Below are 27,380 nucleotides of genomic sequence, written 5' to 3'. Positions count from 1 at the left end.
GAATAACGTACGGTCCATGGGAATAACACACGGTCCACAGGAATAACGTACGGCCCACAGGAATAACGTACGGCCCACAGGAATAACACACGGTCCATGGGAATAACGCACGGCCCACGGGAATAACGTACGGTCCATGGGAATAACGTATGGCCCACGGGAATAACGTACGACCCACAGGAATAACGTACGACCCACAGGAATAACGTACGGCCCACAGGAATAACGTATGGCCCACAGGAATAACACACGGTCCATGGGAATAACGCACGACCCACGGGAATAACGTACGGTCCATGGGAATAACGCACGACCCACGGGAATAACGTACGGTCCATGGGAATAACGTACGGCCCACAGGAATAACGTACGGTCCATGGGAATAACGTACGACCCACAGGAATAACGTACGGTCCATGGGAATAACGTACGACCCACAGGAATAACGTACGGCCCACAGGAATAACGTACGGCCCACAGGAATAACACACGGTCCATGGGAATAACGCACGACCCACAGGAATAACGTACGGTCCATGGGAATAACGTACGACCCACAGGAATAACGCACGGCCCACAGGAATAACGTACAACCCACAGGAATAACGTACGGCCAACAGGAATAACACACGGTCCATGGGAATAACGCACGGCCCACGGGAATAACGTACGACCCACAGGAATAACGTACGGTCCATGGGAATAACGTACGACCCACAGGAATAACGTACGGTCCATGGGAATAACGTACGACCCACAGGAATAACGCACGGCCAACAGGAATAACACACGGTCCATGGGAATAACGCACGGTCCATGGGAATAACGTACGACCCACAGGAATAACGTACGACCCACAGGAATAACACACGGTCCATGGGAATAACGCACGACCCACGGGAATAACGTACGGTCCATGGGAATAACGTACGACCCACAGGAATAACACACGGTCCATGGGAATAACGCACGACCCACGGGAATAACGTACGGTCCATGGGAATAACGTACGACCCACAGGAATAACGTACGGTCCATGGGAATAACGTACGACCCACAGGAATAACGTACGGTCCATGGGAATAACGTACGGCCCACAGGAATAACGTACAACCCACAGGAATAACGTACGGCCAACAGGAATAACGTACAACCCACAGGAATAACGTACGGCCCACAGGAATAACGTACGGCCAACAGGAATAACGTACAACCCACAGGAATAACGTACGACCCACAGGAATAACGTACGACCCACAGGAATAACACACGGTCCATGGGAATAACGCACGACCCACGGGAATAACGTACGGTCCACAGGAATAACGCACGGCCCACAGGAATAACGTACAACCCACAGGAATAACGTACGGCCAACAGGAATAACGTACAACCCACAGGAATAACGTACGACCCACAGGAATAACACACGGTCCATGGGAATAACGCACGACCCACGGGAATAACGTACGGTCCATGGGAATAACGTACGGCCCACAGGAATAACGTACGGCCAACAGGAATAACGTACGGCCCACAGGAATAACGTACGACCCACAGGAATAACACACGGTCCATGGGAATAACGTACGACCCACAGGAATAACGTACGGTCCATGGGAATAACGTACGACCCACAGGAATAACGTACGGCCAACAGGAATAACGTACGGCCCACAGGAATAACGTACGACCCACAGGAATAACACACGGTCCATGGGAATAACGTACGACCCACAGGAATAACGTACGGTCCATGGGAATAACGTACGACCCACAGGAATAACGTACAACCCACAGGAATAACGTACGACCCACAGGAATAACGTACGACCCACAGGAATAACACACGGTCCATGGGAATAACGCACGACCCACGGGAATAACGTACGGTCCACAGGAATAACGCACGGCCCACAGGAATAACGTACAACCCACAGGAATAACGTACGGCCAACAGGAATAACGTACAACCCACAGGAATAACGTACGACCCACAGGAATAACACACGGTCCATGGGAATAACGCACGACCCACGGGAATAACGTACGGTCCATGGGAATAACGTACGGCCCACAGGAATAACGTACGGCCAACAGGAATAACGTACGGCCCACAGGAATAACGTACGACCCACAGGAATAACACACGGTCCATGGGAATAACGTACGACCCACAGGAATAACGTACGGTCCATGGGAATAACGTACGGCCCACAGGAATAACGTACGGCCAACAGGAATAACGTACAACCCACAGGAATAACGTACGGCCAACAGGAATAACGTACAACCCACAGGAATAACGTACAACCCACAGGAATAACGCACGGTCCATGGGAATAACGCACGGTCCACAGGAATAACGTACGGCCAACAGGAATAACGTACGGTCCATGGGAATAACGTACGGCCCACAGGAATAACGTACGGCCCACAGGAATAACGTACGGCCCACAGGAATAACGTACGGCCAACAGGAATAACGTACGGCCAACAGGAATAACGTACAACCCACAGGAATAACGCACGGTCCATGGGAATAACGCACGGTCCACAGGAATAACGCACGGTCCACAGGAATAACGCACGGCCCACAGGAATAACGTACGGCCCACAGGAATAACGTACGGCCAACAGGAATAACGTACGGCCCACAGGAATAACGTACAACCCACGGGAATAACGCACGGTCCATGGGAATAACGCACGGTCCACAGGAATAACGTACGGCCAACAGGAATAACGTACGGTCCATGGGAATAACGCACGGCCCACAGGAATAACGTACAACCCACAGGAATAACGTACGGTCCATGGGAATAACGTACGGCCCACAGGAATAACGTACGGCCAACAGGAATAACGTACAACCCACAGGAATAACGTACAACCCACAGGAATAACGTACGGTCCATGGGAATAACGTACGGCCCACAGGAATAACGTACGGCCAACAGGAATAACGTACAACCCACAGGAATAACGTACGGCCAACAGGAATAACGTACAACCCACAGGAATAACGTACGGCCCACAGGAATAACGTACGGCCCACAGGAATAACGTACGGCCAACAGGAATAACGTACAACCCACAGGAATAACGTACGGCCCACAGGAATAACGTACGGCCAACAGGAATAACGTACAACCCACAGGAATAACGTACGGCCAACAGGAATAACGTACAACCCACAGGAATAACGTACGGCCCACAGGAATAACGTACGGCCCACAGGAATAACGTACGGCCAACAGGAATAACGTACAACCCACAGGAATAACGTACGGCCAACAGGAATAACGTACAACCCACAGGAATAACGTACGGTCCACGGGAATAACGTACGGCCCACAGGAATAACGTACGGCCAACAGGAATAACGTACAACCCACAGGAATAACGTACGGCCAACAGGAATAACGTACAACCCACAGGAATAACGTACGGCCCACAGGAATAACGTACGGCCCACAGGAATAACGTACGGCCAACAGGAATAACGTACAACCCACAGGAATAACGTACGGCCAACAGGAATAACGTACAACCCACAGGAATAACGTACGGTCCACGGGAATAACGTACGGCCCACAGGAATAACGTACGGCCAACAGGAATAACGTACAACCCACAGGAATAACGTACGGCCAACAGGAATAACGTACAACCCACAGGAATAACGTACGGCCCACAGGAATAACGTACGGCCAACAGGAATAACGTACAACCCACAGGAATAACGTACAACCCACAGGAATAACGTACGGTCCATGGGAATAACGTACGGCCCACAGGAATAACGTACGGCCAACAGGAATAACGTACAACCCACAGGAATAACGTACAACCCACAGGAATAACGTACAACCCACGGGAATAACGCACGGTCCACAGGAATAACGCACGGCCCATGGGAATAACGCACGGTCCACAGGAATAACGCACGGCCCATGGGAATAACGCACGGTCCACAGGAATAACGTACAACCCACAGGAATAACGTACAACCCACGGGAATAACGCACGGTCCACAGGAATAACGCACGGCCCATGGGAATAACGTACAACCCACAGGAATAACGTACGGCCCACAGGAATAACGTACAACCCACAGGAATAACGCACGGTCCATGGGAATAACGTACAACCCACAGGAATAACGTACAACCCACAGGAATAACGCACGGTCCATGGGAATAACGCACGGTCCACAGGAATAACGCACGGCCCATGGGAATAACGCACGGTCCATGGGAATAACGCACGGTCCACAGGAATAACGCACGGCCCACAGGAATAACGCACGGTCCACGGGAATAACGTACGACCCACAGGAATAACGTACGACCCACAGGAATAACACACGGTCCATGGGAATAACGCACGGTCCATGGGAATAACGCACGGTCCATGGGAATAACGTACGGCCCACAGGAATAACGTACGGCCCACGGGAATAACGTACGGCCCACGGGAATAACGTACGGCCCACGGGAATAACGTACGGTCCATGGGAATAACGTACGGCCCACGGGAATAACGTACGGCCCACAGGAATAACACACGGCCCACGGGAATAACGTACGGTCCATGGGAATAACGTACGGCCCACGGGAATAACGTACGGCCCACAGGAATAACGCACGGTCCACGGGAATAACGTACGACCCACAGGAATAACGTACGACCCACAGGAATAACACACGGTCCATGGGAATAACGCACGGTCCATGGGAATAACGCACGGTCCATGGGAATAACGTACGGCCCACGGGAATAACGTACGGCCCACAGGAATAACGTACGGTCCACGGGAATAACACACGGCCCACGGGAATAACGTACGGTCCATGGGAATAACGTACGGCCCACGGGAATAACGTACGGCCCACAGGAATAACGCACGGTCCACGGGAATAACGTACGACCCACAGGAATAACGTACGACCCACAGGAATAACACACGGTCCATGGGAATAACGCACGGTCCATGGGAATAACGCACGGTCCATGGGAATAACGTACGGCCCACGGGAATAACGTACGGCCCACAGGAATAACGTACGGCCCACAGGAATAACGTACGGCCCACAGGAATAACGTACGGCCCACGGGAATAACGTACGGCCCACGGGAATAACGTACGGTCCATGGGAATAACGTACAGCCCACGGGAATAACGTACGGTCCACGGGAATAACGTACGGCCCACGGGAATAACGTACGGTCCATGGGAATAACGTACGGCCCACAGGAATAACGTACGGCCCACGGGAATAACGTACGGCCCACGGGAATAACGTACGGTCCATGGGAATAACGTACGGCCCACGGGAATAACGTACGGCCCACAGGAATAACGTACAGCCCACGGGAATAACGTACGGTCCACGGGAATAACGTACGGCCCACGGGAATAACGTACGGCCCACGGGAATAACGTACGGCCCACAGGAATAACGTACGGCCCACGGGAATAACGTACGGTCCATGGGAATAACGTACGGCCCACAGGAATAACGTACGGCCCACGGGAATAACGTACGGTCCACGGGAATAACGTACGGCCCACGGGAATAACGTACGGTCCACGGGAATAACGTACGGTCCACGGGAATAACGTACGGTCCATGGGAATAACGTACAGCCCACGGGAATAACGTACGGTCCATGGGAATAACGCACGGCCCACAGGAATAACGCACGGTCCATGGGAATAACGTATGGGAGATGAGGAGAAATGCTTTAACACAGTGAGTTGTTGTGATCTGGAACACGCTGCCTGAAAGGGCGGTGGAAGCAGATTCAATAGTAACTTTCAAAAGGGAATTTGATAAATAGTTGAAAAGGAGAAATTTTCAGGGCTGTGAGGAAAGAGCAGGGGAGTGGGATTAATTGGATAGCATTTCAAAGAGCCAGCACAGATAGATGGGCTCCTTCTGTGTGGTATGATTCTGTCATTCTCTCAGGTTTCTCCGCCCATTATTGAAACACGACTTTATCTTTCAGTTTTCATGTTCTGACAGAGGATGTCACGTTCCGAAACTCTAACCCATATTTTCTCAACAGGGATTTGGCCTGAACTGCTGCAGGCAATCCAATCCCATATGACACCGGATTTGGGATTTGCTTCCCACTGTGTGTGCCGCATCCTCCAGCCTCCTCTCCCCAGCCAGGAAACATTCACCCAGAGAAATGGAAAGTCTCGGCACTTTCCCCCACCTGCTCTTGGGATCATTCTTATCGTATCCACAGCAACAGCAGCAGAAGGTGCAAAGAACGATGAGGAGAGACACCATGACAGCAGCTATCACAACACCCGTTTTGCCTGAAAATACACAAACGAATCATGGTCAGAGGCAGACTCTGGCCGACATGCAAAGCAAGATCCCAAAGCGCTGCCGTGGCATTGTGGAACTGGAGTGGGCAGAGGACCTTTCACTAAGAAACAGAAATTCAGCCCAATCAGATTGTTGTCTATCATCAGAATCCTAATCCCGCTCTCCCCCTCACTCCCACACCCTTTAATAGCCCACCCAGTCTAAACCCACTCTCCCCCTCACTCCCACACCCTTTAATATCCCACCCAGTCTCATCCCACTCTCCCCCTCACTCCCACACCCTTTAATATCTCACCCAGTCTAATCCCACTCTCCCCCTCACTCCCACACCCTTTAATATCTCACCCAGTCTAATCCCACTCTCCCCCTCACTCCCACACCCTTTAATATCCCACCCAGTCTCATCCCACTCTCCCCCTCACTCCCACACCCTTTAATAGCCCACCCAGTCTAAACCCACTCTCCCCCTCACTCCCACACCCTTTAATATCCCACCCAGTCTAATCCCACTCTCCCCCTCACTCCCACACCCTTTAATATCCCACCCAGTCTAATCCCACTCTCCCCCTCACTCCCACACCCTTTAATATCCCACCCAGTCTCATCCCACTCTCCCCCTCACTCCCACACCCTTTAATATCCCACCCAGTCTAAACCCACTCTCCCCCTCACTCCCCGTACCCTTTAATATCCCACCCAGTCTAATCCCACTCTACCCCTCACTCCCCACACCCTTTAATATCCCACCTAGTCTAAACCCACTCTACCCCTCACTCCCCACACCCTTTAATATCCCACCCAGTCTAATCCCACTCTCCCCCCTCACTCCCCACACCCTTTAATATCCCACCCAGTCTAATCCCACTCTCCCCCCTCACTCCCCACACCCTTTAATATCCCACCCAGTCTAATCCCACTCTCCCCCTCACTCCCCACACCCTTTAATATCCCACCCAGTCTAATCCCACTCTCCCCCTCACTCCCACACCCTTTAATATCCCACCCAGTCTCATCCCACTCTCCCCCTCACTCCCCGAACCCTTTAATATCCCACCCAGTCTAATCCCACTCTCCCCCTCACTCCCTGTACCCTTTAATATCCCACCCAGTCTAATCCCACTCTCGCCCTCACTCCCCGCACCCTTTAATATCCCACCCAGTCTAATCCCACTCTTCCCCTCACTCCCACACCCTTTAATATCCCACCCAGTCTAATCCCACTCTCCCCCTCACTCCCCACACCCTTTAATATCCCACCCAGTCTAATCCCACTCTCCCCCTCACTCCCCGCACCCTTTAATATCCCACCCAGTCTCATCCCACTCTCTCCCTCACTCCCCGCACCCTTTAGTATCCCACCCAGTCTAATCCCACTCTCCCCCTCACTCCCCGCACCCTTTAATATCCCACCCAGTCTAATCCCACTCTCCCCCTCACTCCCCGCACCCTTTAATATCCCACCCAGTCTCATCCCACTCTCTCCCTCACTCCCCGAACCCTTTAATATCCCACCCAGTCTAATCCCACTCTCCCCCTCACTCCCTGTACCCTTTAATATCCCACCCAGTCTAATCCCACTCTCGCCCTCACTCCCCGCACCCTTTAATATCCCACCCAGTCGAATCCCACTCTCCCCCTCTCTCCCCACACCCTTTAATATCCCACCCAGTCTAATCCCACTCTCCCCCTCACTCCCTGTACCCTTTAATATCCCACCCAGTCTAATCCCACTCTCGCCCTCACTCCCCGCACCCTTTAATATCCCACCCAGTCTAATCCCACTCTTCCCCTCACTCCCACACCCTTTAATATCCCACCCAGTCTAATCCCACTCTCCCCCTCACTCCCCGCACCCTTTAATATCCCACCCAGTCTAATCCCACTCTCCCCCTCACTCCCCGCACCCTTTAATATCCCACCCAGTCTAATCCCACTCTCTCCCTCACTCCCCGTACCCTTTAATATCCCACCCAGTCTAATCCCACTCTTCCCCTCACTCCCACACCCTTTAATATCCCACCCAGTCTAATCCCACTCTCCCCCTCACTCCCCGCACCCTTTAATATCCCACCCAGTCTAATCCCACTCTCCCCCTCACTCCCCGAACCCTTTAATATCCCACCTGATATGAGGTATCTTCCCAGTCACACAATGAGACACTTGCAGTTGGGACCGGGAGGAAGTTTTGCAATGAGGTTGGCAGTTTAGTGCCTGATGCCTTCCTGGCACCAGGCGATGTTAGAGACAGGTCATCACTGGCAGCTGCTACTCCGCCGACAGTGGTCAGTAACCAATTTGAATATTTAAATGCCCAATTGTGGGCAGATAGGGGCTGCCCCATGCAGGGCCCCCACTGAGAGCGAAGCCTGGCAGCTGGTTGGAGGCGGCTCACCAGTGGATACAGGGGTCCCTGTGAGGCCTTCTCTGCTTACCCCATCTGACCCAGAGCAGCGTCTGCACGAGGGTCAGCACTGCGGCCACTGGCCATCGCAGAGAGTGGCTCCTCCTGGCAGCTGTGGCCACAAATATTTTGAATCTGAACACATCTTTCGAGGGCGCCTCCATCTTGAGGCTCCCTCGCTTTCTCCTGCCTGCTGGAGCAGTGTCCATCTCTCCCGCTGGACTGCCAGATGGACAATGCAGCAAGCCCTTCCATTGGCCCAGCCCAGTAGCTCCCTTGCGGTAAGGTCGCGCAGACGGTCAGTCAGGCCTCAGCAGCGAGGTCGGACCTGAAATTGCTCCCGACCTCTGAGAGTCTTCAAAGTCAGTGAAATTCCACTCAAAGCATAGGTTCGCAACTGAGCTCAGCTAAATCACAGTGAGGTTCCCAGTCAGTGTGCCTCAGTACCACCCCCAGCAGCCTAATCATTCACTGAGGCACAGGAAGATTACAAATAGAGGGTTTAATCCTGAATTAAGCCTGAAGTTTAAGACACAGTTAATGCGGGAGTGACGTCAGGATCCCATCACAGCAAGTGATTGGTGGAGCAACAGAGTGCATTTGAATTACTCACTGAAGTGACACACTCCAGTCACATGGTCACAGGCAGCTCCGAGGCAGCGACAGGATAATGAACAGTTCATTCCGTGGGATCCCTCTGAGCAGGTGGAATTACAGCTAAAAAAATGAAGCAAAAACACCACTGAGAGAAAGAGTGAAAAAACGCTGGAATTCTGCTGCGTTTTGTAAACTGGTGCATTCTCCATGGTAATGCCTCTACCAATCAGAGTACACTTGCCAACCAATCAGCACTCTCTTCTCATACAGTACAAGTTGTTATTTTCCCTTACATTGGTTATTCTTGTGGATTGTCCTGATGAGTGCAAGACGAAAAGCTTCGACAACATGTCTCTATTTTCAACAATATTTAAATAAAAGGAATTGATTAATTAATTAACCCTTGGACTGCTGATTACATGAAGATTTTGTACAGTTACACAGTGAGTGATCCTCGTCCTGAATAAACAGTGACTCTGTACAGTTCCACAGTGAGTGACCCTCACCCTGAATAAACAGTGACTCTGTACAGTTACACAGTGAGTGACCCTCACCCTGAATAAACAGTGACTCTGTACAGTTACACAATGAGTGATCACCACCCTGAATAAACAGTGACTCTGTACAGTTACACAGTGAGTGATCCTTACCCTGAATAAACAGTGACTCTGTACAGTTACACAATGAGTGATCACCACCCTGAATAAACAGTGACTCTGTACAGTTACACAGTGAGTGATCCTCACCCTGAATAAACAGTGACTCTGTACAGTTACACAGTGAGTGATCACCACCCTGAATAAACAGTGACTCTGTACAGTTACACAGTGAGTGATCCTCGTCCTGAATAAACAGTGACTCTGTACAGTTACACAGTGAGTGATCCTCACCCTGAATAAACAGTGACTCTGTACAGTTACACAGTGAGTGATCCTTACCCTGAATAAACAGTGACTCTGTACAGTTACACAGTGAGTGATCCTCACCCTGAATAAACAGTGACTCTGTACAGATACACAGTGAGTGATCCTCGTCCTGAATAAACAGTGACTCTGTACAGTTACACAGTGAGTGATCCTCGTCCTGAATAAACAGTGACTCTGTACAGTTACACAGTGAGTGATCCTCACCCTGAATAAACAGTGACGCTGTACAGTTACACAGTGAGTGACCCTTACCCTGAATAAACAGTGACTCAGTACAGTTACACAGTGAGCGATTCTCACCCTGAATAAACAGTGACTCTGTACAGTTACACAGTGAGTGACCCTTACCCTGAATAAACAGTGACTCAGTACAGTTACACAGTGAGTGATCCTCGTCCTGAATAAACAGTGACTCTGTACAGTTACACAGTGAGTGATCCTCACCCTGAATAAACAGTGACTCTGTACAGTTACACAGTGAGTGATCCTCGTCCTGAATAAACAGTGACTCTGTACAGTTACACAGTGAGTGATCCTCACCCTGAATAAACAGTGACTCTGTACAGTTACACAGTGAGTGACCCTTACCCTGAATAAACAGTGACTCAGTACAGTTACACAGTGAGCGATTCTCACCCTGAATAAACAGTGACTCTGTACAGTTACACAGTGAGTGACCCTTACCCTGAATAAACAGTGACTCAGTACAGTTACACAGTGAGTGATCACCACCCTGAATAAACAGTGACTCTGTACAGTTACACAGTGAGAGACCCTCACCCTGAATAAACAGTGACTCTGTACAGTTACACAGTGAGTGATCACCACCCTGAATAAACAGTGACTCTGTACAGATACACAGTGAGTGACCCTCACCCTGAATAAACAGTGACTCTGTACAGTTACACAGTGAGTGATCACCACCCTGAATAAACAGTGACTCTGTACAGTTACACAGTGAGTGATCACCACCCTGAATAAACAGTGACTCTGTACAGTTACACAGTGAGTGACCCTCACCCTGAATAAACAGTGACTCTGTACAGTTACACAGTGAGTGACCCTCACCCTGAATAAACAGTGACGCTGTACAGTTACACAGTGAGTGACCCTCACCCTGAATAAACAGTGACGCTGTACAGTTACACAGTGAGTGACCCTCGCCCTGAACAAACAGTAACTCTGTACAGTTACACAGTGAGTGACCCTCACCCTGAATAAACAGTGACTCTGTACAGTTACACAGTGAGTGATCACCACCCTGAATAAACAGTGACTCTGTACAGTTACACAGTGAGTGACCCTCACCCTGAATAAACAGTGACTCTGTACAGTTACACAGTGAGTGACCCTCACCCTGAATAAACAGTGACGCTGTACAGTTACACAGTGAGTGACCCTCACCCTGAATAAACAGTGACTCTGTACAGTTACACAGTGAGTGATCACCACCCTGAATAAACAGTGACTCTGTACAGTTACACAGTGAGTGACCCTCACCCTGAATAAACAGTGACTCTGTACAGTTACACAGTGAGTGACCCTCGCCCTGAACAAACAGTAACTCTGTACAGTTACACAGTGAGTGACCCTCACCCTGAATAAACAGTGACTCTGTACAGTTACACAGTGAGTGATCACCACCCTGAATAAACAGTGACTCTGTACAGTTACACAGTGAGTGATCACCACCCTGAATAAACAGTGACTCTGTACAGTTACACAGTGAGTGACCCTCACCCTGAATAAACAGTGACTCTATACAGTTACACAGTGAGTGATCCTCACCCTGAATAAACAGTGACTCTGTACAGTTACACAGTGAGCGACCCTCACCCTGAATAAACAGTGACTCTGTACAGTTACACAGTGAGTGATCCTCACCCTGAATAAACAGTGACTCTGTACAGTTACACAGTGAGTGACCCTCACCCTGAATAAACAGTGACTCTGTACAGTTACACAGTGAGTGATCACCACCCTGAATAAACAGTGACTCTGTACAGTTACACAGTGAGTGACCCTCACCCTGAATAAACAGTGACTCTGTACAGTTACACAGTGAGTGACCCTCGCCCTGAACAAACAGTAACTCTGTACAGTTACACAGTGAGTGACCCTCACCCTGAATAAACAGTGACTCTGTACAGTTACACAGTGAGTGATCACCACCCTGAATAAACAGTGACTCTGTACAGTTACACAGTGAGTGATCACCACCCTGAATAAACAGTGACTCTGTACAGTTACACAGTGAGTGACCCTCACCCTGAATAAACAGTGACTCTATACAGTTACACAGTGAGTGATCCTCACCCTGAATAAACAGTGACTCTGTACAGTTACACAGTGAGCGACCCTCACCCTGAATAAACAGTGACTCTGTACAGTTACACAGTGAGTGATCCTCACCCTGAATAAACAGTGACTCTGTACAGTTACACAGTGAGTGACCCTCACCCTGAATAAACAGTGACTCTGTACAGTTACACAGTGAGTGATCCTCACCCTGAATAAACAGTGACTCTGTACAGTTACACAGTGAGCGATCTGAACCCTGAATAAACAGTGACTCTGTACAGTTACACAGTGAGTGACCCTCACCCTGAATAAACAGTGACTCTGTACAGTTACACAGTGAGTGATCCTCACCCTGAATAAACAGTGACTCTGTACAGTTACACAGTGAGCGATTCTCACCCTGAATAAACAGTGACTCTGTACAGTTACACAATGAGTGACCCTCACCCTGAATAAACAGTGACTCTGTACAGTTACACAGTGAGTGATCCTCACCCTGAATAAACAGTGACTCTGTACAGTTACACAGTGAGCGATCCTCACCCTGAATAAACAGTGACTCTGTACAGTTACACAGTGAGTGATCCTCACCCTGAATAAACAGTGACTCTGTACAGTTACACAATGAGTGATCCTCACCTTGAATAAACAGTGACTCTGTACAGTTACACAGTGAGTGATCCTCACCTTGAATAAACAGTGACTCTGTACAGTTACACAGTGAGTGACCCTCACCCTGAATAAACAGTGACTCTGTACAGTTACACAATGAGTGATCCTCACCCTGAATAAACAGTGACTCTGTACAGTTACACAGTGAGCGATTCTCACCCTGAATAAACAGTGACTCTGTACAGTTACACAATGAGTGACCCTCACCCTGAATAAACAGTGACTCTGTACAGTTACACAGTGAGTGATCCTCACCCTGAATAAACAGTGACTCTGTACAGTTACACAGTGAGCGATCCTCACCCTGAATAAACAGTGACTCTGTACAGTTACACAGTGAGTGATCCTCACCCTGAATAAACAGTGACTCTGTACAGTTACACAATGAGTGATCCTCACCTTGAATAAACAGTGACTCTGTACAGTTACACAGTGAGTGATCCTCACCTTGAATAAACAGTGACTCTGTACAGTTACACAGTGAGTGATCCTCACCCTGAATAAACAGTGACTCTGTACAGTTACACAATGAGTGATCCTCACCTTGAATAAACAGTGACTCTGTACAGTTACACAGTGAGTGATCCTCACCCTGAATAAACAGTGACTCTATAATTTTGACTGTGTATCAAAGGGTCTGCTATATTTGTATCTTTGTATTCGCAAGTGTATATTGATCTACAAGTGACTCCTTACCTGGTTCCACTATATCCCACATCGCAGATGCAGTCCCCACTGATGTGGTGGCACTTTCCATGATAACACTCTGGACATGTAGAGTGACAGCCAATCCCAAAGGTTCCCGACACACAGGGGGAGTCACACCTGGGCACCGAGACAAAGATTTATGGTTGTGCACTCACAGACAATTAACATGATTCCACGATCAAGAAAATCCAATATCTAACAGAACGTGGTGCAGACTGGAACAGCAATGTTATCGACGCTGTAGGTCGTGACGTTCAAGTCCCACTCCAGAGACCAGAGCACAAAATCCATGCTAACATTCACAGTACAGTACTGAGGGAGCGCTGCACTGTCGGAGGGTCAGTACTGAGGGAGTGCTGCACTGTCGGAGGGTCAGTACTGAGGGAGTGCTGCACTGTCGGAGGGTCAGTACTGAGGGAGTGCTGCACTGTCGGAGGGTCAGTACTGAGGGAGTGCGGCACTGTCGGAGGGTCAGCACTGAGGGAGTGCTGCACTGTCGGAGGGTCAGTACTGAGGGAGCGCTGCACTGTCGGAGGGTCAGTACTGAGGGAGCGCTGCACTGTCGGAGGGTCAGTACTGAGGGAGTGCGGCACTGTCGGAGGGTCAGTACTGAGGGAGTGCTGCACTGTCGGAGGGTCAGTACTGAGTGAGTGCTGCACTGTCGGAGGGTCAGTACTGAGGGAGTGCTGCACTGTCAGAGGGTCAGTACTGAGGGAGTGCTGCACTGTCGGAGGGTCAGTACTGAGGGAGTGCTGCACTGTCGGAGGGTCAGTACTGAGGGAGTGCTGCACTGTCGGAGGGTCAGTACTGAGGGAGTGCTGCACTGTCGGAGGGTCAGTACTGAGGGAGTGCTGCACTGTCGGAGGGTCAGTACTGAGGGAGTGCTGCACTGTCGGATGGTCAGTACTGAGGGAGTGCTGCACTGTCGGATGGTCAGTACTGAGGGAGTGCTGCACTGTCGGAGGGTCAGTACTGAGGGAGTGCAGCACTGTCGGAGGGTCAGTACTGAGGGAGTGCCGCACTATCGGAGGGTCAGTACTGAGGGAGTGCTGCACTGTCGGAGGGTCAGTACTGAGAGAGTGCTGCACTGTCGGAGGGTCAGTACTGAGGGAGTGCTGCACTGTCGGAGGGTCAGTACTGAGGGAGCGCTGCACTGTCGGAGGGTCAGTACTGAGGGAGCGCTGCACTGTCGGAGGGTCAGTACTGAGGGAGCGCTGCACTGTCGGAGGGTCAGTACTGAGGGAGTGCTGCACTGTCGGAGGTGTCAATTTTCAGATGAGACTTGAAACCGAGATCTGTTTCCCCTCTGCGGTGGATGTAGCAGATCCCACGACATTATTGTCCTGGGGCCAACATTTATCCCTCAACCAACATCAGAAACAGAAAAACATGCCATTTATCTCCTTACTGTTTGTGGGATCTTGCTGTGTATCAATTGGCTCCAGCATTTCTTCACCAATCAAAGCTAACTGACTCCTGAAATAATGAATGTGTTCTAACATGCTTTGAGATGTCCTGAGGATGTGAAAGGTGCTATCGAAATCCAAGGTTTTTTTTGACTGAATTATTTCTGTCACTCCATAAAACCTACTTCATAAAACTCTGTGAGATGGAGAGAGTCCCTGCCTCGGATCCCGTACCTGGGCCCACTCCATCCGGGATTGCAGGCATGGCAAATCCCGGTCACGACGTTGCAGAATTCCCCATCCCGGCATGTGGGGCATTTCTCCTCACAGTGTTCTCCATGGAATCCCGGAGAGCAGGGCTGGTCACAGCGACTCCCATTCCAACCAGGCTCACAGGGCTGACAGGCACCATCAACAGGGGAGCAGGGCTGGGCTTCCTTACAGCGACCGCATCTGTGAGAGGAGCACAAGAGCCATCAGATAGAAGATAGCAGACAGTCCACCTCACCACAGAACTGTATAGCAGACATGCTGAACTCTCCCTGGTATTGAACACATCAGCTGCTGTAGGGTTCGACCAGGAAGCACAGGCGTAACTCAGACCCAACGTGAAGTCAGGAAATCTGTCCTGACATTTCCATTTCCATTATAAATCACTGTGACCACTTTTATAATGGGAAAAACCTATGTAAACTGTCACGCAGCAATAACAACAACTTGTATATATAATTTTAAAATAGTAAAACACCCCAAGGCACTTCACAGGACTAATTATCAAACACAATTTGACACTGAACCACATAAGGAGATATTCGGACAGGTGACCAAAAGCTTGGTCAAAGTGGTCGGTTTTAAGAAGGGTCTGAAAGGAGGAGAGAGAGGCGGAGAGGTTTAGGGAGGGAATTCCAGAGTTTAAGGCCCGGGCAGCTGGAGGCACGGCCACCAATGGTGGAGTGATTAAAATTGGGAATGCTCAGAGGCCAGAATTGGAGGAGCGCAGCAATCTCGGAGGGTTGTAGGGCTGGAAGAGGTTACAGAGATAGGGAGGAATGAGGCCCTGGAGGAATTTGAACATGAAGTTGAGAATTTTAAAACCAAGGCGTTTTCAGACCAGGAGCCAATGTAGGCCAGTGACACAGCCTCCTGCCAGAGTTGGTGCCGCAGTGGCCCCGTTAGATGGAGTGGGCAATTACTGCGTGACATGTTTACATTGACTTGCTCCATTATAAAAGTTGATGCAGAACAGAAAATATTTACAGGCAATGCATGTAGTGCAAAGATCTTTCAAACATTGTGGATATGTAGCCAGTCGTGGCTGGTGTAATACTATGTGATTGTTCTGGTACTGCACAGCATGCAGTCACAGCAACCTGCACCTGAATACAGGAACTGTACAAAAGCTATGTGATATACAGTACAAGTTCATCTCCCCTAGTGCACACAGGGAGCGTTTTGTACTGAGGGAGTGCTGCACGATCGGAGGGCAGCACTGAGGGAGTGTCAGAGTGTCAGCATAAGGGAGTGCTGTGTTCGGGTCTGAGTTCTATTAATGGATGATAAATACCTGGTAGTTCAAGATAATAGGGTGAACAGGTGCTGGGTGTCAATTAGTTAATTGTATTCAATTATGTATATATAAAGAAGAGCCAACCAGCTCTGGCTGTTGTTTGGACTGGAGAAGTAAGCTCTCTGGCAAGTAATAAACAATTGCCACCAAAGCATCTTAGTCTCAGTGTCTTCTTCACAAACAGTATCGCATGTTAGGCTTGAAACTTTCCCTACAGAGGGGCTGTCAGGGAGTCAGTACTGAGGGAGTGTCACATTGTTAGAGAGTCAGTACTGAGGGAGTGTTGGAGGGTCAGTACTGAGAGCACTGCACTGTCGGAAGGTCAGTACTGAGGGAGCAATGCAGTGTCGGAGGGTCAGTATTGAGGGAGTGTTGGAGGGCCAGTACTGAGGGAGTGCTGCACTGTTGGAGGGTCAGTACTGAGGGAGTGTTGGAGGGCCAGTACTGAGGGAGTGCTGCGCTGTTGGAGGGTTAGTACTGAGGTAGTGCCACACCATTGGAGGGTCAGTACTGAGGGAGTGCTGCACTGTCAGCACCGGAAGCTCAGGGTCCTGCTTGCGGACTGAGCGGAGGTGTTCCGCAAAGCTCAACACTCCCCCCTGCTCTCATGCTCACATCTCTGTCCTGGGATTGCTGCAGTGTTCCAGTAAACATCAACGCAAGCTCGAGGAACAGCATCTCATTTACCGATTAGGCACACTACAGCCTGCCGGACTGAACATTGAGTTCAATCATTTCAGAGCATGACGGGCCCCCCATTTTACTTTTATTTTTAGTTATTTTTAAAAAAATTTTTGTGTTTATTTTATTTTATTTCATCTTAGTTTGTTCAGTTTGCTTACCCACTTTTTTTTTCATGCTTGTACTTGTGGCTATTATATATAATATATAATATATATAATGTGTGTGTGTGTGTGTGTGTGTGATGCACCATCATATTACCATATTAAATGCGACACAATGCATGATGATTACACTGTGTGTAAATTCAGTTCTGCAGTGACAGCATGTCTCTGATAAAGCTATTTCTTTCCTACCTTCTTCTGCAACCTTCTCCATAGAGGCCGGCTGTGCAGGGCTCACTGCAGGTCCGTCCCTGGTACCCTGCATGGCACACACACTGCCCGTTTCTGGGATTGCATTTCCCTTGCACGCAGGCACACCTTCGCTCACACCGAGTGCCCCACCAACCCTCTCGACATTCGCACACTCCCGTGTGCTGTGTGCACGAGGAGCGTGTACAGAAGCAGGGAATGTTGCATCGCTTGCCCCAGTATCCAGAGGAGCAGTTGCACTTCCCAGTGGTCGGGTCGCAGAGGGAGTGCCCCACCTCGCACAGACACATCTTGCTGCAGTCAGCCCCCCACCAGCCAGTCTCACACCGGCAGTGCCCAGTGCCTGGGTCACAGTGCCCGCGTTGACATCGACACCTCCTGGCACAGTTTGGTCCCCAGCGGTCCTGGTTGCAGGTGCAATTCCCCGTCACTGCATTGCACTTCCCATTGGGATGGCACACGCAGACATTCCGACAATCCGGACCCCAGAACTGCTCCGGACATCCTGCGGAAACAAGAAAAGAAAGACTTCCCTTTACATGGCGACTTTCACAAACTCAGTGCGTTCCAAAGCGTTTAACAGCCAATTAAATACTTCTGAAGAGCAATCACGGGTCTATTGGAGGGAAATACGGCAATTTGTGCACAGCAAGATCCCACAATCATCAATGTGACAATGACCAGATCATCTGTTTTACTGATGTTGGTTGAAGGGAAAATATTGGCCCCAGGACACCGTGGAGAACTCCCTGCTGCTCTTCTTCAAAATAGTGCCATGGAATCTTTTCCAACCACCTTAGTGGGCAGATGGGGCCTCCGACAGTGCAGTACTCCCTCAGTACTGACCCTCCGACAGTGCAGCACTCCCTCAGTACTGACCCTCCGACAGTGCAGCACTCCCTCAGTACTGACCCTCCGACAGTGCAGCACTCCCTCAGTACTGACCCTCCGACAGTGCAGTACTCCCTCAGTACTGACCCTCCGACAGTGCAGCACTCCCTCAGTACTGACCCCCTGATAGTGCAGCACTCCCTCAGTACTGACCCTCTGACAGTGCAGCACTCCCTCAGTACTGACCCTCCGACAGTGCAGCACTCCCTCAGTACTGACCCTCTGACAGTGCAGCGCTCCCTCAGTACTGACCCTCTGACAGTGCGGCACTCCCTCAGTACTGACCCTCCGACAGTGCAGCGCTCCCTCAGTACTGACCCTCCGACAGTGCAGCACTCCCTCAGTACTGACCCTCCGACAGTGCAGCACTCCCTCAGTACTGACCCCCTGATAGTGCAGCACTCCCTCAGTACTGACCCTCTGACAGTGCAGCACTCCCTCAGTACTGACCCCCTGATAGTGCAGCGCTCCCTCAGTACTGACCCCCTGATAGTGCAGCACTCCCTCAGTACTGACCCTCTGACAGTGCAGCACTCCCTCAGTACTGACCCCCTGATAGTGCAGCACTCCCTCAGTACTGACCCTCTGACAGTGCAGCACTCCCTCAGTACTGACCCCCTGATAGTGCAGCACTCCCTCAGTACTGACCCCCTGATAGTGCAGCACTCCCTCAGTACTGACCCTCTGACAGTGCAGCACTCCCTCAGTACTGACCCCCTGATAGTGCAGCACTCCCTCAGTACTGACCCCCTGATAGTGCAGCACTCCCTCAGTACTGACCCTCTGACAGTGCAGCACTCCCTCAGTACTGACCCTCCGACAGTGCAGCCCTCCCTCAGTACTGACCCTCCGACAGTGCAGCACTCCCTCATTACTGACCCTCCGACAGTGCAGCGCTCCCTCAGTACTGACCCTCCGACAGTGCAGCGCTCCCTCAGTACTGACCCTCCGACAGTGCAGCACTCCCTCAGTACTGACCCCCTGATAGTGCAGCACTCCCTCAGTGTCGACCTGGATTTTTCTGCTCAAGTCTGTGGAGTAAGTCATGAACTCATGAGCTCCTGATTCAGAGATGAGAGAGAGTGGAGGGAGGGGTGAAGAGAGAGTGAGAGTGATAGAGAGGAAGTGGGGGAGTGCTACTCACTGGGTCGTGACGACACAAACAATATGTGAAATTGACAAACAGGAATAGACTGTCCGACTCTCAAGTCTGCAGTACCCCAGGATGGGTCGTGAACACTTCCCGTCTCTGAGTCAGACAGTGAAGGTTTCAGCTCCAGTCGACACAGCAGAGAGGTGGGTTCCAGGATAAGGTGGGCGGAGGATTGGGGGGACTCTCTGGGTCCATTCCAGCCTCTTGCACATCCCCGATTTTAATCGCTCCACCATTGGTGGCCGTGCCTTCAGCTGCCTGGGCCCTAAGCTCTGAAATTCCCTCCCAAAACCTCTCCGCCTCTCTCCTCCTTTAAGATGCTCCTTCAAACCTACCTGTCTTAATCTCTCCTTATTGGCTCGGTGCCAAATTTAATGTGGTAACACCCCTGTGAAGTGTTTGGGATGTTTTATGATTTTAAAGGCATTCTCGACTTGCAAGTGGTTGTTATTGTTATTTTTCCCAATTCTCCCACTGTTCTAAATTTGCTGTGTTTGACCCGGCAGGTTTTGATGCACTCAGGTTCCTGGTTTACCCTTCCCAGCCTTCACACGTGTGCCTAGAGAATGGGTATCAGCTATTTGACTGCAGTGGGCATCATATCTAAACCCAAAACTTGTCCTCATCTGATGTCAATACATTCCCACTGTCCGGCAGAGGTTTAGGATTAGGATCAAGGATTCCTGATTCTTCCTTATTCACCTCAGGGACAGCTGTCCTGTTCCTTGCTACCATTCCAGCTGAGATCAGCTTACAGAGGAGGAACTGAGACTGTGGATCGAGGCCAGCCTCTCCCTGATCTATCTGACTCAGTGCCAGAACAGGTGATGTACTCACCCACCCAGCCTGGGAGGGGAGTATATGCAATCGTAGAATGATGCAGCATAGCAGGAGGTCATTCTACCCATCATACCTGTGCTGGCTCTTTGAAAGAGTTATCCAATTAGTCACACTCCCCTGCTCTTTCCCCATAACCCTGCAAATGTTTTCTTTTCCACTATTTATCAAATTCCCTCTTGAAAGTTACTATTGAATCTGCTTCCCTTTCAGGCAGCGCGTTCCAGATCACAACAACTCACTGTGTAAAAAATTCTCCTCATCTCCCCTCTGGTTCGTCTGCCAATTATCTTAAATCTGTGCCCTCTGGTTACTGACCCTCCTGTCACGGGAAACAGTCTGTCTTCATTTCCTCTGTCCAAACCCTTCTGGTTTAGACGCCTCTATTAAACCTCCCCATAACCATCCCAACTCTAAGGGGAACCATCAGTGTTAATTGTGAGTCTGTGTTTTTATTCACTGCTGCTTTACGGGATGGAGTTTTCAGAATTGTTACTGTCTCACTTTACTTCCTGTCACTGGACAGCACAGAGCAGGGAAGAAGCAGCAACTCAGAATCCTGGCAACAAATCGACAGGTCAAACAGGGCAGGAAGGGTGGACTGGGAGCGGAGGATGGAATCCAGTCACAAAGCATCAAGGCTTTACTCAGGGCACTTGCTCCATTACAACAATGATAACTTGCATTTATATAGCATCTTTAATATAGTAAAATGTCCTAAGGTACTTCACAGAAGCGTTATCAAACAAAATTTGACATCGAGCCACATAATAAGATATTAGGACAGGTGATCTAAAGTTTGATCAGCTTTTAAGGAGCATCTTAAAGGAGGAGAGAGAGAGGCGGAGAGGTTTAGGGAGGGAATTCCAGAGCTTAGGGCCCAGGCAGCTGAAGGCACGGCCGCCAATGATGGAGCGATTGAAATCGGAGATGCTCAAGAGGCTGGAATTGGAGGAGCGCAGAGATCTCAGAGGGGTGTGGGGCTGGAGGAGGTTATAGATAGAGGGAGGAGCGAGACCATGGAGGGATTTGAAAACAAAGATGAGAATTTTAAAATCGGGTGTTGGAGCCAATGTAGGTCAGTGAGTACAGGGGTGATGGGGGAATGGGACTTGGTGTGTGTTAATGTAGGTCAGTGAGTACAGGGGTGATGAGGGAATGGGACTTGGTGTGTGTTAATTTAGGTCAGTGAGTACAGGGGTGATGGGGGAATGGGACTTGGTGTGTGTTAATGTAGGTCAGTGAGCACAGGGGTGATGGGGGAATGGGACTTGGTGTGTGTTAATGTAGGTCAGTGAGCACAGGGGTGATGGGGGAATGGGACTTGGTGTGTGTTAATGTAGGTCAGTGAGTACAGGGGTGATGGGGGAATGGGACTTGGTGTGTGTTAATGTAGGTCAGTGAGCACAGGGGTGATGGGGGAATGGGACTTGGTGTGTGTTAATGTAGGTCAGTGAGTACAGGGGTAATGGGGGAATGGGACTTGGTGTGTGTTAATGTAGGTCAGTGAGCACAGGGGTGATGGGGGAACGGGACTTGGTGTGTGTTAATGTAGGTCAGTGAGCACAGGGGTGATAGGGGAACGGGACTTGGTGTGTGTTAATGTAGGTCAGTGAGTACAGGGGTGATGGGGGAATGGGACTTGGTGTGTGTTAATGTAGGTCAGTGAGCACAGGGGTGATGGGGGAATGGGACTTGGTGTGTGTTAATGTAGGTCAGTGAGTACAGGGGTAATGGGGGAATGGGACTTGGTGTGTGTTAATGTAGGTCAGTGAGTACAGGGGTGATGGGGGAATGGGACTTGGTGTGTGTTAATGTAGGTCAGTGAGTACAGGGGTGATAGGGGAATGGGACTTGGTGTGTGTTAATGTAGGTCAGTGAGTACAGGGGTGATGGGGGAACGGGACTTGATGTGTGTTAATGTAGGTCAGTGAGCACAGGGGTGATAGGGGAACGGGACTTGGTGTGTGTTAATGTAGGTCAGTGAGCACAGGGGTGATGGGGGAACGGGACTTGGTGTGTGTTAATGTAGGTCAGTGAGCACAGGGGTGATAGGGGAACGGGACTTGGTGTGTGTTAATGTAGGTCAGTGAGTACAGGGGTGATGGGGGAATGGGACTTGGTGTGTGTTAATGTAGGTCAGTGAGCACAGGGGTGATGGGGGAATGGGACTTGGTGTGTGTTAATGTAGGTCAGTGAGTACAGGGGTAATGGGGGAATGGGACTTGGTGTGTGTTAATGTAGGTCAGTGAGTACAGGGGTGATGGGGGAATGGGACTTGGTGTGTGTTAATGTAGGTCAGTGAGTACAGGGGTGATAGGGGAATGGGACTTGGTGTGTGTTAATGTAGGTCAGTGAGTACAGGGGTGATGGGGGAACGGGACTTGATGTAAGTTAGGACACAGGCAGCAGAGTTTTACATGAGCTGAGGTTTATGGAGGGTGAAAGGTGGCTTCACGGTACTTACTGGTCACGCAGCTGGCTCCGAAGAATCCGTGGGGACAGCGGCACACTCCAGGTCTGACACAAATCTCTTCCGGGCTGCAGGAGCTTGGTGGCTCACAGATTGCTACACAGAAAGAAAAGGAAGCCTTGCATTTATATTGCCTCTTTAACGGCTTCAGGAAGGCCCTTTGCAGCCAATGAAGTGTTTTTTTGATGTGCAGTCACTGTTGTAATGTAGGAAACACAGTAGCCAATTTGTGCAAAGCAAGATCCCACAAACAGCAATGAGAAAAAAGACCAGATAATCTCACATCTGGAGTACTGTGTACAGTACTGGTCTCCTTATTTAAGGAAGGATGTAAATGCGTTGCAGGCCGTACAGAGAAGGTTTACTAGACTAGTACCTGGAATGGGTGGGTTGTCTTATGAGGAAAGATTGGACAGGCTAGGCTTGTATCTGCTGGAATTTAGAAGAGTAAGAGGCGAATTGATTGAAACATATTAGATCCTGAGGGGCTTTGACAGGGTGGATGTGGAAAGGATGTTTCCCCTTGTAGGAGAATCTAGAACTAGGGGTCACTGTTTAAAAATAAGGGGTCACCCATTTAAGACGGAGATGAGGAGAATATTTTCTCAGAGGGTCGTCAGTCTTTGGAATTCTCATCCTCAAAGGCGGTGGAAGCAGAGTCTTTGAATATTTTTAAGGCGGAGGTAGATAGGAGCAGGCTCGAGGGGCCGAGTGGCCTACTCCTGCTCCTCATTTGTATGTTCGTATAATATTTTTTTTAAGTGATGTTGGTTAAGGGATAAATATTGGCCCCAGGACACCGGGGAGAACTCCCCTGCTCTTCTTCAACATAGTGTCATGGGATCTTTTACATCCACATGAGGGGGCAGACGGGGCCTCGGTTTAACGTCTCATCTGAAAGACAGCACCTCATACCTGGTAATCCATGCTCCCACCCACCTGTCTGTTCCTGTTAACTTCCAAAGCTCTAAACACAGGCCTTGTAACAAACTGGTAAATGGATCAGTGTATCCCACCTTTGCTGTCTGCAGGGTGTCATTCGCTGTCTCCAGGTCCTAAGGAGTGACACTACTGACTTTCTGAGTGATCAAAGTGATAAATCACTTGCTACAGCAAATTATTGACCTTCAGCAACCATTGGCACCATCCCTGCCTCTTATGTTGTCACTTTATCACCACCAGCCAACACCATGGAGACCCCTTCCACCGCATAGACTGCAGCGGTTCAAGAAGGCGGCTCACTGCATAAAAAACCAGAACTAGTTGCTCACATGAAGCGTGAACTATAACTCGGACTAGCTGAGACGAATGGCCTGTTTCCTAACTATAACTAACCAATAATCCATTCACTTTAATACTATACTTCCCACTAATCTTCAACTCAGCTACCAGCCCAGTAAAATCCCGCCCAGAATCATTACTGAACCAATCACATCACACAACTCCTCGCAACATCCTTTAACCAGCCAATCACATCACACAACTCCGCCCAACATCCTTTCACCAACCAATCACATCACACAACTCTGCCCAACATCCTTTAACCAACAAATCACATCACACAACTCCTCCCAACATCCTTTACCAACCAATCACACAACACAGCCCATGCAAATAACACTGTCAGTCACTCAGATCAGAGAGGTCACAGGTCAGAGAGCGAATGTCACCGGTGTCAATGCAAGACAGTTGTTTTATTTTAAATTGTAAATGTTTTTAGCAAGTTGTACAAAGCACCTACCGATTGGGCATTCGTTTCCTTGCTGTCTCCAGCCTGGGCAGCAGCTCAATGATGGAGGAACTCTATAAGGCAAGGAGAGAGTGAGAGTTATTGACAATCAATTCAGTTGATGTTGATGTCTGAGGGCCATGTGCACCTCAGACACATTCTCCATTCTCAGGCTCATTCCCCACTCACTGCTTTCTCTGGGCTGAATCCCTGTGGCCTGGAGCTTTGGGAATGGCTGTTCTTGGAGCTATTGCCTCATTGCTGGATAAATCCCAATCTGTGTGTTTGAGTAACTGAGGATATCTGGGACTGGATGATAACAGAGAATGAACGTTTCTAAAGGTGTGGCTCTTGCAAGACACGGTTTGGACACCTGCTTGTCCCTTAATGCATGGTGTCACTGTTGCTATTGGCTACGTCCAACATAGATCTATCCAATCACCACTGTACAGCGGCTCACATGGCAACCATGGTGCATTCTTTCACCAGATGAGAGATCAGCCAGCAGCCCAGGCCGAGAATGGAGCCTGGGCCTTTCCTGCTTTGTGTGTGGGGCTCAGTGCCACACTTCTTCTTCTTCCTTGGCCTCCTTGTCTCGGGAGACAATGGGTAAGCGCCTGGAAGTGGTCAGTGGTTTGTGGAGCAGCGCCTGGAGTGGCTATAAAGGCCAATACTAGAGTGACAGACTCTTCCACAGGTGCTGCAGATAAAATTGGTTGTCAGGACTGTTACACAGTTGGCTCTCTCCTTGCGCTTCTGTCTTGGGGAGAGCCAACTGGGTGGTGAAGTTTCCAACTGAGCAATGGTGGGAAGTGTATGGTCAGCATATGTAAAGGTAACAGCCAATCAAGTTACAGAAGAAGGTCACATGCTTCACACCCAACTCCAGGAGTGACCCCTCCCCCTTCCCAACCCTCCAATTCATGCAGTGCCCCCTTCCCCTCCCCACAACCTCCAGGTTTTATGGTAGTCCCTCTCTATATTGCAGTTGATGGATCTCTATAGGGTGGGGTTGTATCTATAAGGTGGGGTTTCTGTCAATAAGGTGAGGTTGGATATCTATAAGGTAAGGCTTGTATCCATAGGGTGGGTTTATATCTATGGGGTCTGGTTGGATATCTATAGGGTAGGGGTCATATATCTATAGGGTTGGTTGGAGCTCCACATGGAATTTGAATCTCAGTACCTGAGTTTGGAGATATTGATTTGACAGCCGTGTGAGTCAGGGAATGAGACAGGAGCTGACAATGAATTAAACAGGAATTGGAATGCAAGGGTTTTAATAATTATTCTTTCCCAATCTTACTGCAATTAATGCCGCCAGTTTTGCCCAGTTGCTCTATCAGTTTTAACACAGAGAGATGAGTCTGTGTTTAGATCGCGTGTTCAACACAATACAATCCCGTCAAGTGTGAGTCAAACCTTCACAAAGGAAGTGCTGAGAGCAACAGTCCAAACTACAAGGGCCTCAGCGAGAGGCTGGTCACAACTTAAAAAGGACACATTGGAGAACCTTTGGGAGCAAGAGAGGGAGGATGAGAGGCAGAAACTGAGAGATAGACACACTGAGACAGACAACGAGACAGACACGGAGACAGACACTGAGACACACACACTGAGACAAACACATTGAGACAGACACGGAGTCAGACACTGAGACAGACACTGAGAGACACACACACTGAGGCAGACACTGAGACAGACACACTGAGACATACACACTGAGAGACAGACACTGAGAGATACACTGATAGACACGCTGAGACAGACACTGAGACACAGACACTGAGAGACACACTGAGATAGACACACTGAGACAGACACTGAGAGATACACTGAGATAGACACACTGAGACACAGACACTGAGAGACACACTGTGACAGACACTGAGACACAGACACTGAGAGATACACTGAGATAGACACACTGAGACAGACACTGAGACACAGACACTGAGAGATACACTGAGATAGACACACTGAGACAGACACTGAGACACAGACACTGAGAGATTCACTGAGATAGACACACTGAGACAGACACTGAGACACAGACACTGAGAGATACACTGTGACAGACACTGAGACACAGACACTGAGAGATTCACTGAGATAGACACACTGAGACAGACACTGAGACACAGACACTGAGAGATACACTGTGACAGACACTGAGACACAGACACTGAGAGATACATTGAGAGACACACTGTGACAGACACTGAGAGATGGACAGGGAGATAATGAGAGAAAGATAGACAGAGAGAGAGAGGCAGAGATCGAGTTCATTACAGGAGCGGCAGAGAGAGATACAGAC

At 49.7% G+C, this 27,380-nt stretch overlaps 1 protein-coding gene across 1 annotated transcript in view; it reads right to left on the bottom strand.

Annotated features, from left to right (window-relative positions):
• Positions 1-27,380, bottom strand: part of scarf1 (scavenger receptor class F, member 1) — a 71,091-nt gene that overhangs the window by 28,374 nt on the left and 15,337 nt on the right. The window contains exons 3-9 of the mRNA XM_068010793.1: positions 25,076-25,137; positions 23,329-23,430; positions 17,963-18,485; positions 15,593-15,811; positions 13,941-14,069; positions 9,362-9,465; positions 6,229-6,334 (exon numbers count right to left, since the gene is read on the bottom strand). Coding sequence (XP_067866894.1) covers positions 6,229-6,334; positions 9,362-9,465; positions 13,941-14,069; positions 15,593-15,811; positions 17,963-18,485; positions 23,329-23,430; positions 25,076-25,137 — 1,245 coding nt within the window. The remainder of the gene's footprint in view (positions 1-6,228; positions 6,335-9,361; positions 9,466-13,940; positions 14,070-15,592; positions 15,812-17,962; positions 18,486-23,328; positions 23,431-25,075; positions 25,138-27,380) is intronic.

The sequence above is a fragment of the Heterodontus francisci genome, chromosome 30 (assembly GCF_036365525.1).
Source record: "Heterodontus francisci isolate sHetFra1 chromosome 30, sHetFra1.hap1, whole genome shotgun sequence".
Classification (NCBI taxonomy): Eukaryota; Metazoa; Chordata; class Chondrichthyes; order Heterodontiformes; family Heterodontidae; genus Heterodontus; species Heterodontus francisci.
The sequence above is the reverse complement of the archived record's forward strand: the minus strand, read 5'-3'. Positions and strand labels throughout refer to the sequence as shown.